The 19,122-nt window shown below is 52.2% G+C and overlaps 1 protein-coding gene across 1 annotated transcript in view; it reads right to left on the reverse strand.

Moving 5' to 3' along the window:
* The window catches only part of Pmepa1 (prostate transmembrane protein, androgen induced 1), a 50,921-nt gene extending 47,948 nt beyond the window's left edge, over nucleotides 1-2,973 (reverse strand). The window contains exon 1 of the mRNA XM_051143900.1: nucleotides 2,832-2,973. Within this exon, the coding sequence (XP_050999857.1) occupies nucleotides 2,832-2,928 (97 nt within the window). The 5' untranslated portion in view covers nucleotides 2,929-2,973. The remainder of the gene's footprint in view (nucleotides 1-2,831) is intronic.
* Between the last annotated feature and the right edge of the window lie 16,149 nt (nucleotides 2,974-19,122).

Consider the following 19,122-nt stretch of genomic DNA (forward strand, 5'->3'; position numbering starts at 1 on the left):
TCTGGACTTGCCCCAGGCTCTTCAGAGAAACTAGCTACCACAGCCTGCCTGCCACTTAACACCTGACCCTGAAGCCAGAACAGGGCCTTGCCCAGGATGCCCAGGGCAGGAGGAGAAAGAACTCACTTAGCTTCTGCATCTAGGGCTCCCACTACATACACCCACTTGTCACCAGAGCAGACAAAACTAATCAATTACCACACCTTTCTCAAACAGCCCAGGCCTGGCAGCAGAAGCTAACCCTCCCCAAGGTCCTGAAAAGCTCCTGGCCAATCAGGTTTTAAAACAAAAACAAAAACAAAAAGAAATGGTAGGATATCACTCGTCCAGTGAGGCCCAAGAAGGCTTAAAAGTCCTTTCTAGGGCTGGAGAGATGGTTCAGTGGTTAAGAGCACTGACTGCTCTTCCAGAGGTCCTGAGTTCAATTCCCAGCAACCATATGGTGGCTCATAACCATCTATAATGTGATCTGAAACACTCCTTAGGCTGCAGGTGTACATGCAGGGAGAACTCTATATACATAATAATAAATAAATAAATCTTTTTAAAAAAAACGTCCCTTCTAGAAGTCTCCTAAAGAGAAGGCCCAGGGAGAGTGCCCTGGCAGGTACTAACTTCTATTCCATTAGGTAAAATTGCTTCAGGTTCCTTCCTCCCACCCCATTGCTACCTTTTGAAACAAAGAATTTATAGGAAACACCAGGCCTAAGGCGTTCTCCAATCCGGTTTTTAGGCAACACTACCAATAAACTGTTACATTTTTTCAGCGAGTCCCTCCCTGCTTTACTCTCTCTTTTAGAAAGCAGACTGTGCATACACAATGTGGGGACAACCCTGAACTGACGGGGTGGGTGGCAGGGTATTTCCAGGCACGAACCCTGGGCGAGCCTCTTACTGCTCTTATCCCACTGTTGGTGGTGGTGGTGGTGGGGGAACCCCAGGTACCACCAAGAGGTTCAAGCCACCTTGGTCTCAACCAATCATTAGGGCAAATTAGGTTGTCAGGCTTGGCAGCATCTCGCTGGCACTAGAGTTGGTTCAACGAAAGGACAACATTAAGAATGAAGGGTTTTGCTGTTTTTCAAAAGTCAAGAGAGCAGAGAAAAGACAAGACCAGAATGCCACACTGTGCCTCGACTTTGGAATGCAGTGTCATATGAAGTGGGTCTCTCACTTCCGTGGGGAGGGCCCCTTAATGATGAGAGGAGAGAAACAAGACAAATCCACGGTGCTGCGGCGGTCAGCCTCTCCCGGGACATGTGAGGACTTATTTTAACAGCATCCTCCTTTAGTTTCATGAGCCTCTCCAGATCACACAGGGGGGCTCCTAGGAAGCAACGGGGTCCGATGCCAAGGAAAGACCACAAACACTGGCTCCTAGCAGGCTTTCTGGACACCTCCCAGCTTGGGGCAGTGCAAGGCAGCTGGGGAGAAATGGGATGCAGTTGTCACAGGGCTTTCAATTCCAGACTGGGGGGCCAGTTGAGTGAAGGCAAAAGGATGAGGACCCACCACCCAAGCCCAGGTGGGGAAAGTCGAAGGTTACTTTTACCCCTTGTGCTTGCCTGTACACACTGGGGTGTTGGGGTGGGGGTGCAAACTGTGGCAGCTGCCTGCGGAGCTGCCTGCTCATGAGTCACCTAGCGACTGCCCTGTTCTGTGGCAGTTGCCCCTGGGCTCCACTAGAGGAAGGGTGTCTGGGTTAGGGGGAAGGCTGGGTGCCCTTTTGCCTGGAGTGCTTTGGGGTAAGATGGAGCGACTAAACAGAGAGGCAAGGGGTACCTCAAAAAAAAAGGGGGAGTTAGGGGAGGGGTGCAGAAAATTAGAGGCAGATGGCAGGGGTTTCAATTCTTCACTCTACCCAACAGCTACCTGGGTGGGCCACAGAAGGGAGTAGATGCTCCCTGGTCGCAACTTCTGGTGGTACTGACGACAGCCCGAGGTTCAAGCACGCCACTCACCACCCTGGGTCTACCACCTCCAAGGAGGTCCCAACACAAACAGCCCCAAAACTTTGACTCATTTGTAACCACCGTCCCAGCCAGAGTAAGCCAAGCAGTCCAGACAGAGGCTATTTATAGGAGTCCGGGACAGACATTCACAATGACACACACTGGGAATCCGCGGTGGGCTAGACGCGCCAGCGCTGAGCCCTGGATTCAGACACCTGGACACGAACGGTCCCTTAGATCTGGCTGGATTCAGATCATACCCCCAACCCCCTCCACGCGCACGCACCAAATCAGACTTACAACGATGCAGGGACACTCAGACCCACACTTGGCCAGCACAGACCGCGACTCAGATCCCCAGACACTCAGAGACGCGCCGAGACTCAGACAGACAGACCAGCGCACTCTACAGTCGCACGGAAACCCGGACGCATCGCCACCGCCACTCCAGTCACACGCCAGGAGCCCTAGACACCTCCCGGGCCAGGCAGTGTCTCCCCCGCCCGCTCCCCCGCCCAAAGTTGATAAAGAGCCTAATTGCTCCATCGCCGCGGCCCCTGGGGAAAACGGAATGGAAACTTCCCGGGCCCGGTCCGCCTGGCCCTCCCGAGCGGCGCGACGTCCCCGCGGAGCCCCGGGTCCGAATCGGGCCGGGCGGGGCGCGCGCGGCGGGGACCGTGCCAGGCTCGCAGCGCCGCGGGACAAAGCCGGGCCGGCCGCCAGCTGCCGCGAGCCTTCGGGAGGGCGCGCCCCGGGCGCGGCGGGCGCAGCCGGGGAGCCTGGGCGAGGCAGGCGCGCGGCCCCCGAGACCCCACGCGATCGCGATGTCCCGGGCTGGGGATCCCACGGGGCTGTCCCGGGGGGACAGGGCTCACTCACTGATCTCCATGCTGGGGAACAAAGAGCGCTGGCAGTTGCACGCGCAGGAGACATTGGGCTGCCCGGCGGCGGCGGCGGCGGTGCCGTTGACCCCCATCAAGCGGTCACGAACGGCGCGGGGCGCGAGGCGCGGGGCGCGGGGGCGGCTCCGGCCGGCGCGCGGGGCTCGGGCCCCGCATACAGCGAGCGGCGCAGCGCGGTCTCCGAGCGCCGCCGAGGTCCCCGGGGCGAGCTGAGTCCCCCGGCCGCCGAGCGGGAGCTCCGGGGCGGGGAGCCGTGGCCGCGGGCGGCGTGCGGCGTGCGGGGCACGGGCGGGCGGCCGGGGCGCGGGGCCGCCGGACTCAGCCTGCGCGCCGGCCGATCCGCAGCTGAGCGCCGCCGCCCGCTCCTCATTCAAGTCCAAGGAGATCGGGTTGCGCTGCGCGCCCGCGGTCGGAGGCAGGCAGACGGTCTGACGTCAGCGCTAGACGGGGCTGCCGGTTCCCACCGCGCGGGGGCCGCGGAGGGGGCGCGCGCTGCGCCAATCCCCGCCGACGGCCCCCGCACCCTCCTCGGCCCGGGGGGCGGGCCCGTCGCGCGCGGGGCGGGCTCTTAAAGGGCCCGAGCCCCGTGCCCGCATAGACCCGGCGCTCGCACTGCGTAGACCCGGCGCCCTCGGGAGTCCCCAGGCCAGATCCGCGAGAGCCCCTGGGCCTGCGGCAGCCGCCACCATGAACAAGGTTCAAGACGAGACGTTAAGGTGTTTCCCTCCCCCAACTTCCGCCCCTGGGGTCTTCCGCTCAGCCTTTTATGGGGGCTCCAGAAGACTACAAGGTTTCTGGGACGCCTTGGGAGGGTTCAATGCATGAAAGTCAGAGCTTGGAGAGCCCTAGGTAAAGACCCACCCATTGCCAGATTTCTCAGGAGACTCTCAGTCTTGGTTCTGAGGCTACGTGAGGTTCCAGAAGACCCCCACCCCCACCCCTTAGCGCCACTTTAATTGGGCCTTTGGCTGGGGCTCCCGTGGAGAACTCTCAGAAGCACACCCGGGCCATGGTCTTGTAAATTAGTGCCCTGGACAGAGGTGGGGGGGGGTGTCATTGTCCTATGGCACCCAAGCAGTTACACACCCTCTATCTACTGCCCCAAGGGCCACTGGCTGGGGTGTGTGGCTCAGAGTGTGAAAGGGGTCATGAGAGTGTGCTTTTTGTTCATTAAGTTTTAATTAATTACAGGAACCTATGCTCTGGCTTCAAAGATATTAAACTGTTACGTAAGAGGCTTCCCATCCCTAACGCAATTCCAGCTTCAAATGTAAAGTGTGTGTCTTTGATCCCTTCTAAACTTCCAGTTGTGTGGTGTGCCTACTGTGTGCCAGGAAGCGCGCCGCAGCAACTTGGGGGAGAGGAGGAGGGGAGGAGGGGGAGACAAAGCATTATTTGGCTCCATTTTACAGCCAGGAAAAGTGTTCAAGGAAGCACAGGTTGAGGGCGCAGAAAGGTAGAACCCGAGTTCTGTCTGCCCAGGCAGGTGGATACCTGTCCCGGCCAGCACATGACCCTACTTTAGGGCTCTTCAGGCCATGCCCTCCTACCTTTAGAGAGGGGAACGCTTTTACAAGTTATTGTTGTTTTATTTTTAATGGACTGGATGGGAAAAGTTGAGCTGAGAGAATAGTGTACAGTTGGCAGAGCAGCCCAGAACGTGGGTTCCTTTGCCCCGCCTTTGGGGGGGGCTTTCCGGGAGGATCCACCCTGGAGCCTAGTGTCCTGCCAGAGGGAGATCCCCTGATGCTCTAGCCCATTTGTTTGAAGTAGCAGCTCAGCTTTGGTTTTGTTTTTATTATTTACCTGTTTATTTATTTGTATATGTATGGATGCTTTGCCTGTGTGTCTGTGCACCGTGTGTACACTTTATGTCCCTGGAGGCCAGAGGAAGGCCATGGCTAGGTACCCTGGAACTGGGGTTACAGATGGTTGTGAGCCACCATGTGGGTGCTAGGAACCGAACCCAGGTCCTCAAGAAGGACAGAGAAATACCCTTAAGGAAGGAGCCCTTACTCCAGCTAGAGGCAGCTCAGTCTTAAAGCCACAGCCAATCCAGGGCAGGGCCATGTATTCATCAGGAGAGGCTACCTCTGTCCCAGCACTATTTCCTCAGCAAGTCCAGGGTGTGGGAAGGTCTGGCTGACATTTGACCCTCACCTCTGTAAATGGAAGGAAATGGTCTAACTAATCTTGCCTGGGAGGGTACGGGAGAAGGTGGCCTGGGTTGGCGTCACCCCAGGCCTACTCACCCTAGCTGTTGGAACTGAATAACCTCCATATTTCACAAAGAAACAAATCGAAAGTAACTCCCAAGCCAATTTTTTTTTTCCAAAAGGTTGGGCCATGACCCAAACAGGGGAGGAAGTTCACTTGTTTCTTATTCTAACACAGGTGGCAACTGTGTCTTTTCTCCATGGGGGTGGGGGGTGGTGGTTGTTCAACCTCCCAGTCTTTCAAGATTGGCTAGTTTGGAAAGAATCTTGGCAAAGGAAGTGAAGGAAAGGAAGCTGGATCAGCTCCCCCAGGACTGTAAAGTTCTGAGAGTTGGGGGTGGAGGGGGAGTGCTTTGCAGAAACAAAAGGTGGGGGGATTTGCCTAAAAAATTTTAAGTTGGAGGAATTTAAAGCTTTGAATTCCTTTGCATAAAAGTTTCTACAATGTGTGTGTGTGGGGGGGGGGGGGAGTGCTGTGGAATATTGGCCCTTGGCGGGTTACCTTTTATAGAAAAGAATAATAAAGTTTTTTGTTGTTGTTGTTTTTGTTTTTTTGTTTTTTGTGAGGCCATTGGAGACTGCCCTGGCTATACCCTCCTTTCAGTAACTCATTCCATCAACAAACTCCCCCTACAGCTGGGGACCTTGGCAGAGGAATTCAGGGGCTGTAGCTCCTATCCTCCAGAGGTCTCAGGGGATCTGCCTTGTCTGTCCACAGGGAATGTCTTGACCTTGGTTATACTGGAAATAAGGCAGCTTTCAAGTGTGTATGTGTGTGTGTGTGTTGCAAACCCAGGACAAGCAGCTGAGGTGCCTATTTGACATTTCAAATCAGACCTGGCTGCCAGGTTCTCCCAGCATCCCTCAGTCCCTACCTTTGACAGGGCATGGCTGGCATACCCCACCCTCTGCCCTGAACTGTCCATCCCAGGAGCTGAGCTGCCCATTCCCCAGAACCTCTCCCTATATAATCCTACCTCTTTGTGCCTTTGGCCTCCTGGCTGCTGTACTTAGTTCCCCTCTCTCCCTCCTGCTCCTCCTCTCCCAATGTGGTTCAAGGTCATGACCCCTCTGGACTCTCCCAGCTGCATCTGCCACTGGCTGTGCTCTCCCACATATCTATAATAAATTTTCTCTTCCATCATACCTAGGAGCAGTCATGTTCTTTCCTTTCCTTTTCATTATTTTGTTTTGTTTTGTTGGTTTTTGAGGCAGGGTTTCTCTGTGTATCCTTGGCTGTCCTGGACTCACTTTGTAGAGCAGGTTGGCCTTGGAACTCACAGTGATCCACCTGCCTCTGCCTCTCGAGTGCTGGGATTACAGGCGTGCTCCATCACACCCTGCTTCCCTTTTTATTTCATCACCACCACCAGCACTACTGTCATCATTATTATTCAGTGTGCTGGTGTGAGAGTGGAGGTCAGAAAATGACTTGCAAGGGTTGATTCTTCTTCCATGTGGGTTCCAGCGATTGAACCCAGGTCCTCTGGCTTGATTGACAGCCAGTTCCTTTACCTGCTGAGCCATCTCACTGGCCTTTTTAAAAAAAAAAAAAAAAAAAAAAAATGTGTATATGCCAAATGTGTGTGAGTACTTGGGGAGGCCAGCAGGGGGCATCAGAGCCTCCGCAGCTGGAGTTGTAAGAGATTAGAAACTGACAAGGATGCTGGAAACCAAACTCAGGTCTTCTAGCAGATCAGTGCCATCTCTCCAGCCCATGAAGTAGCTTTTACACAGTGGAGGTTTTACACAGGTAAAAATAACCAGTTAATTCAGTGAGTTGAAAAACCAACCTTCCTGTTGCTCTGACCTCCTGTTGACCTGTCTGGGTAACAGCTAGGACCACCGTTTACTGGGTGCTCAGCATGGGCCCTGTTATGTTGACCCATCCCTTGAGACTGCTTAGCTTCATGGTGTCTGACATGAAGCTGAGTGTCCAGCATGATTGTTGGATGCTCAAAGACTGCGTGGGCATGGCTGTGTGACCTCAGCTGAGTGTTTTCACCTTTCCGACTCTGCAAAATGGGACAGCTGGGGGTGGGGGGCAGGCGGGGCGCCGAGGGAGGAGTTCAGGACCTGGCAAGACTGTGTGCTATGGGGAAGGCATAGCAATCTGTACTTACTGAAACCCCAGGGCATCTCTGGGAAGGGAGGATGCTGCTGTCATTGAAGTTCATTTTACAGGCCAACAGACTGATGACGGCTGGTCTATGGGTAGGCCTCTTTCTAAGGCAGACAGTAGGAGGTGGAGGCCGCCAGAGAAAGCCCAGGACGCCTGATTAAGTCTGAATTTCACAGAAGCCTTGTTCAGTATCTCCCTCACAACATTTGGGACATCCCTGTGCTAAGGTACATATCTTAGTTGAAGTTCAGTGTCACCCGATGGCTGTCATTTTCATTTGCCAACCCTGCTGAGAACTTGGCTTTGAGGTCACAGCCCACTGGGCACTTTCTGTCCAGAGGGAGTGAGGCAGTGTCAAGATGGTGCTAAGTGGACGTGGGAGCACTCTTTCTACCAGAAATGGTGTGCTTCTCCCCATCAGGCTAAGAGAGTCAGAGAAAGAGCTTCATGCCTCCTTCCTTTCTTTGCTTTTTTTCCCTTTGCCAGATACCTGGGGTTGCCATTAGAGCCTCCCCCAGCACCATACCTGAGCCACATGCATAGCCTTCTTTTTTTTTTTTTTTTTTTTTTTTTTTTTTTTTGAGACAGGTCTAAGTTGCCCTGGATGGCCTTGAACTTGCAATCCTTCTGCCTCAGCCTCCTGAGTAACACACCATCGTGCTTGGCTAATTTATTTGTTTGTAAGGCAAACAAAAAAACAAAACAAAACAAAACACTGCCCTGCTAGTTTATGCTGGGCTCCAAGTGGTCCACTGGCTTAGGGCTAAGAAGCCAGAAGAGCTAGGACAACAGTCACAGGGGCTAAGCAGAAGCCAAGGCCCAAGGGGTACATATGTGGCCTCCCACTGAAGGCCAAATGGGAGCTGGCCCTCCTGGGATGCATGTGTTTGGAAGTGAGACCAGCTGTACATGTATGAATATGTGTAGAGACAGACCTGATAGAAGCTCAGACAGCAGAAGGACGGCTATGACCAGGATTCGGGCAGCATTTCTGGGAAGGTGGGACCCAACTATGAATGACAGGGAGGGGCAGCGAGCGCCAAGGCTAAAGCCTTGGGTGGCCCTGAAGCTATGGGCCCTCTTGGTCTCAGGAAGTCTGGAGTTTGGGATCTATTTCCCAACCCAGCTACAGTCACGGGATTATGAAATGGGTTTGTGTCCCCAGGCAACTGCTGGGACAGGCCTTTCAGGGACTCCAGACAGCATGGCCCTGTGCCCTACCCCTGGGCTGGATCTGCTCCAGAGGAGCATTCAGAGAGAAAAGGAGCTTGTCCTGGCCTTGAAGGGGCTTTGCTTTGCTCTTTGCCGTGCTGAGACGCCAGCTGCGGGCCAGGCTCCTTCTCCAAGCACCACACATACCCACTGGGCCCCGTGCTCACTCCAGACGCCTCAGGCTCGGCTCCCTGTTCCGCTGTTCAATGTAGTCTCAAACTGTATGATCATTAATAATTTTTGAGCAAGGGCCCTCAGAAATCCTGTGGCCAGCCTTGCGCAGATGCAGGTCCAAGCTGGCTGCCAGATGAGGGTGGGTAGAAGTCAGCATGGGCTTTGAGGGTGGCAGTGGTTCGTAGTGCCCACTGGCCGCCCATAGCTGGGCACTGTGGAAAGTCATGGCTCAATCAACAAAGAGCCTGCTGTGAGAAGACTCACTGGGGCCAGCCCTGCCCCCTCACCTCTTGCTACACCAGCTTCCTGGGGATGGAGCTGTTGTCTCAGGCCTTCAGTGACATACCTACTCAACTCTTCTCCTGGCTCATGACCTTTGAAAGTCCTTCCAGCTGAGGCCTTTCCCCAGGTCATTCCCCACATGCATTCAGCCCTGCCTAGTCTCTCCAGACTTTCTTCTACTTAACTGCCTGCCTCTCACATTCTTCCTTGTAATCCCATAAATATGCCTTGGGGTCCCATAGAGAGCTAGTTCTTAGGACACTGGGCCCCCAAATCCTGGAGTCCAAGCTATTATAGCTCCCATTTGACTGCGGGGGGGGGGGTGGGGGAGGGTACTGAGGGATGGGTCAGTTTGGGAAGAGATGTGAAGGCAGGTACTTGGGTCTGAAACCAGAGTGGGATGAGGTGCACCAGGACTCAGCAATGGTGATTTTCTGCACCTCTTCCCCTGACCCTCTGCCAGGCACTCAGGCCACCTCAGCCTCTTGGACCCCAAGATCTACATTCAGCTTTCTTTTTCTTTCTTTCCTCCTCCTCCTCCTCCTCCTCCTCCTCCTCCTCCTCCTCCTTCTTCTTCTTCTTCTTCTTTTTTGGTTTTTTGAGACAGGGTCTCTCACTTTGTAGACCAGGCTGGCCTCAAACTCACAGCGATCCACCTGCCTCTGCCCCCTGAGTGCTGGGATTAAAGACGTGCACCCACCACGCCCGACCATTCAGCTTTCTTTATGGTTCTCCTTCATACAAACTTATTTAGGAGGCCGAATGGTTTGTGTCTACAGCAGACCATGGGGTGGGGTGAGAGGCAGACCCTTCTGGATGCCCTGGGAGGGACCTCACCTAGCCAGACCTGGGTGGCGGTGGGACAGACTCTCAGTGAAGGTGAAGAGTGGTAACCTGAGGTAGCAGCCTGTGCATGCTTGTAGGTGGGACTTGTCTGGCCACCACAGGAAGACAAGGCCATAGCTCTTCTTTCCTGTGGGTCCCCATGGCCTTGACCAGGCTGTGTGGAGCAGAAGAGGCTTGGGAGTTCTCTGTGGAGTAGCAGTCTAAGGATGTCTGGTCACAGAAGCGTCCTGATCTTCATTCCTTGCTAATAACGCTCTTCCCTGCTCACTCATCTCCAGTTCCCAGTTACTGTGCACCAAGTACCCAGGCACCTGCTCAGCACCTACGGAGAACAAGTACTGGCCTGGTGCTAGATTGATCCAGAGTGTCTATATGCACGTGCGGTGAGCTTGTGAGTACATGTTGCTCTCATGTGTAGATGTGTATGCAAGTCCATGCTCTGTGTTGTTCTCTGGGTGTCTGTGTGTAGCAAGTTTTCTTGGTTATGTGTCATGTATTAGGTGTGAACACAGGCGCTTAGCCATTGGGCGCATGTCACTGTGGTTGAAAGTCCCAACAGTAAGGTTCAGTAGCCATCATGTCCATGCCAAGGACAACGTCACCTGCCTAGCTCTGTCCTTCACTGTGTCCCCACTCCGGAGGAAAGCTGACCCAATGAAAAGACAGGACTTGGAACCCCAGCAGGAAGGCGGGAAGCAGAGTGAAGGGAGGAACAGAAAAGGACCCTTTCAGACAACTCTGTCTTCTCATGAGTAAACTGAGGCCCAGGAAGGGCACCAGAACTGAGCCCAGGCTCTGTCCCTCCTGGCTCTAGACCCCCAGACTTCTTGGGGTCTTCAGTCGCAGAGCATCTACACCGTGATACCGCAGGTGGAGCCTCAGACCGGCTGGAAGAGCCAGAAGTCTGACCCGGGTCTGAAGCTCTCCCCCAAAGACCCGTCTTCAGGTTGACTCCATGGGTCAGAGGTACCTGCAGAAAGCATCTGTGTCTCTTGTCAAGAACCATACTTGTCACTGGTTAATATTGTAAAGTGGTGGTTCTCACTGGTGTGACTGGCTTCTTCCTTCCCTTCCTCTTTCCCTCCCTCCCTTCCATCCTTGCTTTAGTCTTTATTTCCTCTTCCCTCCCTTTCTTCCTCCCTTCCTCCCTCCCTCCCTTGTTTTGTTTGAGACAAGAGTCTCCAGGCTGCTTTCAAAGTCTTGATCCTCCTGCCTCAGTGTCACCTATGCTAGGATTGCCCACATACAGAGTGCCAGGACATGGCTGGGGCCTGGCATTCTGTAGATGGGTGTTGAAGGAAGCTGGTGCCCCAGAGCAGCTAATCACAAAGCATGAGGTGAGGCTATACTGTACCCCAGGCTCTGCACCAGGCTTGGGGGCAGGGGGATTACACACAATAGTGTAGCCTGATTTGAGGGTGTTGGGCCTCAGGTTCCTCTTTTAACATAAGCTCTGAAATGTGCCACCTACTGGCAGGGCCACTGTTAGGACCCCATGGGGAGAAAGGTCTCTTTGAAACTCCATACAAGACACACTGAGCCCAAATTTCCCTCTTCACAGACTGTTTCCTGCATTTGATATGAGCTTTGCTCTCTGTCTTTAGCCCCAGCTGGCTGTCCCTGCCTGTCCTTAGTATCTGGTCCCAGGAATAGCAACTTCGATGTTCCCAAAGGCCTCCCAAATACCAGAGAAACCTGGCACCATAGCACCCCAAAACAACCCCTTCCTCCCAAGAGTGTGGTGCCTTGTCAACATGCCAGGCACTGCAGCTGCAGCCCCGTGCCAGGTTGTAGGGACTTTGAATCTGCAGCAGGAACCTCCCGCAGAGGAACACCGCCCTCGGTCCTTGCAGGGTTTGGGAAAAAATGTCCAGGCTCCAGTTTCACAAAGAAATTGGTGCTGCAATGTGAAACAGAGGCAGGAGCGTCTGCTTTGTCCCCAGCTGCCCACGTGCCTCTTCACCGTGCTAGCACAAAGCAGTGCTCAGTAAACAACGCCGCGCAGTCAGGCCTGCCTGAACGTGCCAGCAATCCAAGTTTTTGAGAGGTGGAGGCAGGAGGATTATCACAAGTTTGGCCTACATAGAGAGTTCTAGGCCAGCCTGGGATGCCACGTGAATCCCTGTTTCAAACCACCCTCCAGAAAAGGCAGTATAGACGAGGCCATGACTACGGCTTTCTTTTTACCTCAAAAGATAAGAATGTTGATTCTATTCATTCATAAAAGTAAAAATGCAAGAAAAGGGGTGGGGTAGGCAGTCGTTAAATAGTTGAATAAAGAGTGTCAAAGATAAAGCTGGCTGGCTGGGTGTGGTGATGCACACCTGTCATTCAGTACTTGTGAGGTAGAGGAAGCCAGAGGGTCAGGAGTTCAAGGTCAGCCTCCACTACTTAGCAAGTTCCAGGCCCACCTGGGCTTCATAAGACCATGTCTCAAGAAAAATAAAACAAAATTTGAAAAAATAATGCGACTGATCAGAATCAAGTTTCTCAAGTGTTATGTTTGCTCTGTTTTTGGAGACAGGGTAGCCTTGACTGTCCTGAACTCACTTTGGAGACCATGCTGGCTTCGAATTCACAGTGATCCTCCTGCTTCTGCCTCCCTGAGTGCTGAGATTAAAGGCATGTAGCACCATACCTGGCTGTTTGTTCTGTTTTTTACTAGTGTTTGAGCTAGGCATGGTGGCGCACGCCTTTAATCCCAACACTCAGGAGGCAGAGGCAGGCGGATCACTGTGAGTTCGAGGCCAACCTGGTCTACAAAATGAGTCTAGGCTACACAGAGAAACCCTGTCTCTAAAAACAAAATTAATTAATTAATTAACTTATTAAAAAATGGCAGAGGGTAGGCAGGGTATGGTGGCCCCGCCTTTAATTCCAGTACTCTAGAGGCAGAGGCAGGAGGACTCTGTGAGTTAGGCCCAGCCTAGTCTGAAAAACAAGTTGTAGGCCAGCAAGGGCTACACAGTAAGATCATGTCAAATAAATAAATAAGGAGTATTTGCCTAGCATGTACAAAGGCCTGGGTTCCAGCCTGGTCTACATGCCAAGGTCTAGGCCAGTCTGGGCTGGAATGATAATAATAATACACTAAATAAATGTGTTAGAGTGCTTGCTTGCTCAAAGTCCTGCGTTCAATCCCCAGTAATGCATAAAATTGGCATGGTGATACATACCTGTAATTCTAACACTTGGAGGGTGGAGAGTGGATGACCAGGATTCCAGGACACAGCAAACAAAAGCCTCAAGGCTGCTTAACTCTGCTAAAGAACAACCTTTTCTCCCTGCGGCTTTTTTAGCAACTTAAAAAAGGCTGGGAGGCGGGAAGAAACCGATGACATCACAGACAACCCATAATGAAATGGGAAGACCAATCCCAAGTTTGGATTCTGAGAGAGGCCAGCCCAATTGGACACAGTTGCTGGTAGTCTGGACCAAAGGAGGAAGAGGGCAGGAGTGATGGCAGTGCTGGGGACTTTGTTCCTTCTTAGTGAGGGTGCCGTTCTCCCAGCATGGCTGAGGATCTGAGCCAGCTGACTCAGCCTGGCTGATCCTGTTTCTACCAGCAAGGTTTTCTGAGGACCCAGGACTGGCTGTTGGCCTTCACAGAGCACCTTCTTATGTGTAGTTCCTGTAGCCTTGAACTTGTGATCCTCTTGAGTGCCAGCACAGCGAGCTTGTGCCCTTGATCTTAGTCACCGTATTGCTCTTTTTTAAGGCCCTAGGCAAAGCCCTAGCTACTAAGACATGGGAAAGCAGCTGCTTGGAACTGCCTGGTAGTGATGGGTAGTAACAGTCAGGGAAGTGTGAACGGACGGGCCAGGCCTGTGCCGGGCTGGACACATGACCGACACATAGCCTGTCCCTCCTACCAGGGAATTGGCAGTGTCAGTTGGCAGTCACCTGCTGGTGGCTGAGGACAGCCTGCACACACACATGCTTTGCATTTTTCCTGCATGATTTTTTTAAAAAATCTTTTTCTATGCAGGGTATAATGGCGCATGTCTTTAATCCCAGGATTTGGGAGGCAGAGGCAGGTGGATCTCCGTGACTTTGAGGCCAGCCTGGTCTACGAGCGAGTCCAGGCTAACTGGGATATACAGTGAGACTTTCTGGTTCATTACCCAGCTATCCTGAGTCTCTGGCTGTGTCTGTCCCTTGGTGCACCCTGGAAAAAAGCCTGCAGGTGGCACAGACACCTATTCAGCTATCAGGAGTTTGTCACTTTGTCCTCCCTCTAGACCTGGAATTCCTGGATGTCCGCTGGGCCCTGGTGTCACATAGGGAACAGCTTGAATGTGTAAGTGCTGTAACTGGTGACAGGAATTTTGCATCAGCCCATGCTGGGGACGCTGGGCAGGGTAACAGCCTGCTGAGCCTTCAAGTTCCTCTGTTAGTGTTTTGTTTTGTCCTCCTAGTTTGTTGGGAGGAGAGAGGTGGTGTGGCCCCGAGCCTGGCACACAGAAGACACTGTACAGTGGCTTCCTATCTTTCCTCTTGAGGCAGCTGGCTTTGAGCAGCCAAAGATGCTGCTCCTTACCTGGAGTTTGGCAGCTTCTGTAACCTTGAACTCTTAGAGGCCCAAATGTCTCATTCTCCCACAGAACACCACTGGGAACTGAGGTCCTAGCTCAATATCACTCTTGTGGAGCTCTGTGTAAACTGAAAAAAACAAAAAAACAAAAAAACCTGGCCTCCCTTCAGCAGTTGCAGGGATGAGGCTAGGGGCTTGGCTTTGTTGGTAGAATGCTCAGCTGACATGCACAAGACTGTGGGCTCCATCCCCTAATCTCAGTGCTCAGGAGGATCAGAAGTTCAAGGACATAGTGAGTTTGATGTCAGCCTGGGAGATGCCAGACCTTGTCCAGAAAGGAAGGAGGGAGGGAGGGCGGAAAGAAGGGAAGGAGGGAGGAAGGGAAGGAGGACGTCAAGTTGGTGACAACGGAATCAGTCTTTCTAAGGGCAGAGCCTTGGGTGATGGCAGATTCTACACTGCTCCATACTTGGGTAACACCTTTCAGAACAACAGGCTCAGCAGGGCTAGCAGGATGACAGGGTGAGGGCTGTCTCCCCTGAGCTCAGAGAGACCACTATGGCACAGTGTTTGGTTCCTGTGGCTGTGGGTTAGGCGGGAACCCTGGTTTATAGGATCAATCCCCAAATGCTAACTACGTCCGGGGTTGGTTCCCTTCCAACCTTAGCTTTTGTTGTGATGGGACATAAATACCATGACCAGTGCGACAGCACCTGACGCCATGTCAAAACACGGAACACGTCTGCTTGTCCAGAAAGCTCCTGTGACCCGTGACGCTTAGGCCATAGTGGTCAGAATTCCAAATTCTTCCCTGTGGATGTGTGAACCTCACAGGCAGTTGCCTATGTGTCCTTTCCGGTCCTCTGTAAGGCCCAAGTGAGGGTCCTGTTGCTGTACCAGTATTGGCAGCCTCTTCACTGTCCAGAGTATACATTCCTTTGTGTGACTGTACTGCCCGCCACCATTCCCACTCTTGTTCACACCCTTGGCTGGCCCCTTCTGCCGAGCTTCTGTGAACATTTTTGGGTTTTCTTTTTCTTTCTTTCTTTCTTTCTTTCTTTTCTTTTCTTTCTTTCTTTCTTTCTTTTTTTTAACAGGTTTCTCTGTGTAGCCTTGGCTGTCCTGGACTCACTTTATAGACCAGGCTGCCCTCGAACTCACAGAGACTCGCTTGCCTCTGGCCCCTTGAGTGCTGGGATTACAGATGTGTGCTACCACACCCAGCTCATGTTTTGGTTTTTCAATGCCCAGGACCCCGGTCACCAGATTATGAGAGGATCAGTCTTGAAACTAATTGTGCAAATCAGAAAGGATTTCTGAGTCCATAAGTGCACACACCCACACACATACTACACACACACACACACACACACACACACACACACACACAGTGCCTTTGTCCTCCTGAGGAAACAGAAGTTGTCAAGAAAACAGACAAAATCAAAACTTCCTGCTCTAGACTCAGTGGAAAATCCTGCCTCTTTCTCTTCACCCCAAACCTGACCAAGCAAGCACCTAGCAACTCCATACCTCTTGGCCACAGACGAGAAGGTCACCTTTTCCCCTGCTGAAAAACAAATTAGGCTTGACTGACATCTGGGAAGCAGACAAGACCTCCTTTAGGCTAAGCATCTCCAGGTGACTTAGAGAAAGCCCTAAGGTTTAAGTGATGTCCCCACCCCATGCCTGGGGCTCAGGGCGCCAGAACCCTGCCACTTCTGATTTTCTCCGTCCTTCCCTCTGAAGTAATGATGATTGCTGCACGGCCTTGAATGTGGCCTGCTTCCTCTCCAAGACCTTTGCTTCTACTCTGGAGTGTCTGGGATGTTTTCATTTAAGCAGCCTTTCAAAGGGTCACTGGCTTGGGATCATCCTCCTTTTTCCTTGGGGTACTAGAAGGACCTGTATTTGTTCACTTGCCCACTGTCTTTCCTCACTCAGCTTTGCCCCTATGGAAACAAGAACCTGTCTGATTCGGTTGTCACGCCAACTTGCAACCCAGTGCAGAGAAGGCTCAGTGGAGATGTGTGGGTGTGGGGTGAACAGAAGCCCACCTCCAAAGAGAGGGACCAGCCTTTCAGGCTGCCACTTCCATGTGCAATTGTTTCCCAGAGTGTAGACGGTCACATGCCACATTTACAGCACCATTTGTTTCTGCCCCTTTTGGTGAGGTCCCAGGTTCAAAGTGACCAGGACAGCCTGAGTGGGGCTATGGGAGACAGCTGTCCAAGGTCAGCGGGGCTACCGAGTGTATCTCTGGTAGGAAACGCCCTCATTCTTTCTAGAAGGGAGTCTGGGTTTGGTAGCACAGGCCTGTGATTTCTGCTGCAATGGAGGCAAGGCAGGAGGATCAAAAGTTCAAGGCCCACGTGGGCCACTTAATGACGTCCTGTCTCAAATTTTAAAGAGAAATAAATAAATAAATAAATGGTAGGCTGGGTCTGCAGCTCGGTGTCTGAGCATTTGCCTAGAGTGCTTGTAGCTCTGGTTTCATTTTAAGAGTCACAAACAGAGCCGGGCATGGTGCCGCACACCTTTAATCCCAGCACTTGGGAGGCAGAGGCAGGCGGATTGCTGTGAGTTCGAGGTCAGCCTGGTCTACAAATTCAGTCCAGGATGGCCAAGATAACATAGAGAAACCCTGCCTCGAAAAACAAAACAAAAAAAAACAAACAAACAGAGTCACAAACAGTATAAAAGGTAGGCATCAGCATCAGGGTCCACCAACAGCGATGCTTTCTTGGTTTGTTCTGATGGACATTGACCCAGCATTGCAGGGACAGGTGGACAAGGCTTCCTCTGCCGAGTGAGGTATGCCTGGTTCTTCTAGGAGGCTCTCTGTGTAGAAGGCACATTGTGTCAGTCCACACTGCCCCACGTCCACATCCACAGCCAGTGACAGGCGAGGCTCCAGAGGCATTTAGTCCACAGATCCGGGAAGGACGAGGGGAAAGAGCAGTGGCTTCCACATTGACTAGGACACACGGAAGAGCCAGGGCAGCATCCATCACATGTCTGCTGCCTGTGTCACAAAGGCCTCCATTCCTACTGCGTACCAAGTGCTGTCTTCACACCTTCCCCTGCACTGCCGTTTAGACTTCCCAGATCCCTGTGAAGCGGGTCTGATGACTGTTCCTGGGGAGTAAGCTTAGGATCAAGCAACGGATTTAAACTATAGAGGTGGCTGGGCGTGGTCTCCACTAGTAGAGTGCTTGGTTGGCATGCATGGAGTCATGGTTAAACTGAAAAAAACAAAAAAACAAAAAACAAGATGAATGCATAAATACATATAGCCGGACATGGACATCCTTGGAAGCAGAGCACTGCGGGCAATGGTGATGACTGTGGTGGTTTGAATAGGTTTGGCCCCCATAGACCATAGTGTTTGGCTCATAGAGAGTGGCACTACCACAAGGTGTGGCCTTGTTGGAGTAAGTGTGGCCCTGGAGGAAATGAGTCACTGTGCAGCGGGCTTTGAAGTCTTATACACCAAAGCTAAGCCCAGTGTGGATCGCAGGCTCCTGCTGCCTGAGGATCAAGATGTAGAACTTCTTGCATTGATAGCGCAAGTCTTTAATCCCATCACTCAAGAGGCAGAAGCAGGATCTCTATGAGTTCGAGACCAGCCTGGTCCACAGCGCGAGTTCCAGGACAGCCAGGGCTAGACAGAGAAAACCTGTCTCGAAAATCAGAATCTATCGAGCTGTGTCTCTTCCTCCAGCACCATAGCTGATGCATCCTTCCAGGTCTCAGTGGGAACCGCAGCTATTCAGAGTCACCACAGGCAGTATGTCAGCAAATAGCCAGTGCCTGCAGCAGAACCTCATTTACAGAAGAAGGCACAGAAATGTGAACAATTGTCACTTGTTCTAGAATGTTCTTCAGTGGGCTCTTAGCTGATGGCCTTACCAGGGCAAGGACAGGACAGAAGTGCAGATATAGGCAGTCATAAGCCACCTGTCAATAGCACTGTGAACCACTGTGGGTTTTTTTTGTTGTTGTTGTGTTGTTTTGTTTTGTTTTGTTGTCTTTTTTTGTTTTCTCTTTTTGAGACAAAAATGTCACTACCATGCAGCTATGTCTGTCCTCGAACTCCCAGAGATCCACGGGCCTCTGCTTCTCAAGTGCTGGGATTAAAGACGAGAGCCTCCACACCCAGCTAGCAGTAAGCACTTTAGCACTGAGCCATCTCTCCCACCCACCAGTTAACTTTTTTTTATTACTCTGACCAGATACCTGACAGAAGCCACTGAGGAAAGGAAGGACACACTTGGCCCATCACAGCAACTGGAGCTTGAGGCAGCAGGTCATGTGGCCTCCACAGTCAGGAAGCAGAGAGATAAATGTGGAGCTCAGCTTACTTTTTCTTTTGTACTCTATCCAGGACCCAGCCCACGGGATGCTGCTGTCTACACGCAGGATGGATTTTCCCATTTCAACCCATGTAGAAACTTTGTCTTAGACGTGTCCTGATTCTGGTTGCACACTGTGCTGGTAGCTTTTATGTCAATTTGACACAAGCTAGAGTCATTTGAGAAGGAGGAATCTCACTTGAGAAAATACCCCCATGAGATTGGCCTGTGGGCTAGTCTGTGGGGAGCCTGTATCATCCCCACTCCAGCTGTAGCTTCTAGGTGGTGGAGAGGGGCAGTGTGATAAAGACATCTCAGCCCTCGGAAACTAAAACATTTATAGTCTCTGGCCCTTTAAGAAAACCTTGCCCACTCTAGGGCTAGATCAACAGGGCACATGTGACTACATACAAGAGTAACCATGCCTGGTGCCCAGGGGCAGGGAGGCAGGGAGGAGAATCTTTTTTTTTTTTTTTTTTTTTTTTTTTTTTTTTTTAATTATTTTTCTCGACAGAGTTTCTCTGTGTAGC

The sequence above is a fragment of the Acomys russatus genome, chromosome 4 (assembly GCF_903995435.1).
Source record: "Acomys russatus chromosome 4, mAcoRus1.1, whole genome shotgun sequence".
Classification (NCBI taxonomy): Eukaryota; Metazoa; Chordata; class Mammalia; order Rodentia; family Muridae; genus Acomys; species Acomys russatus.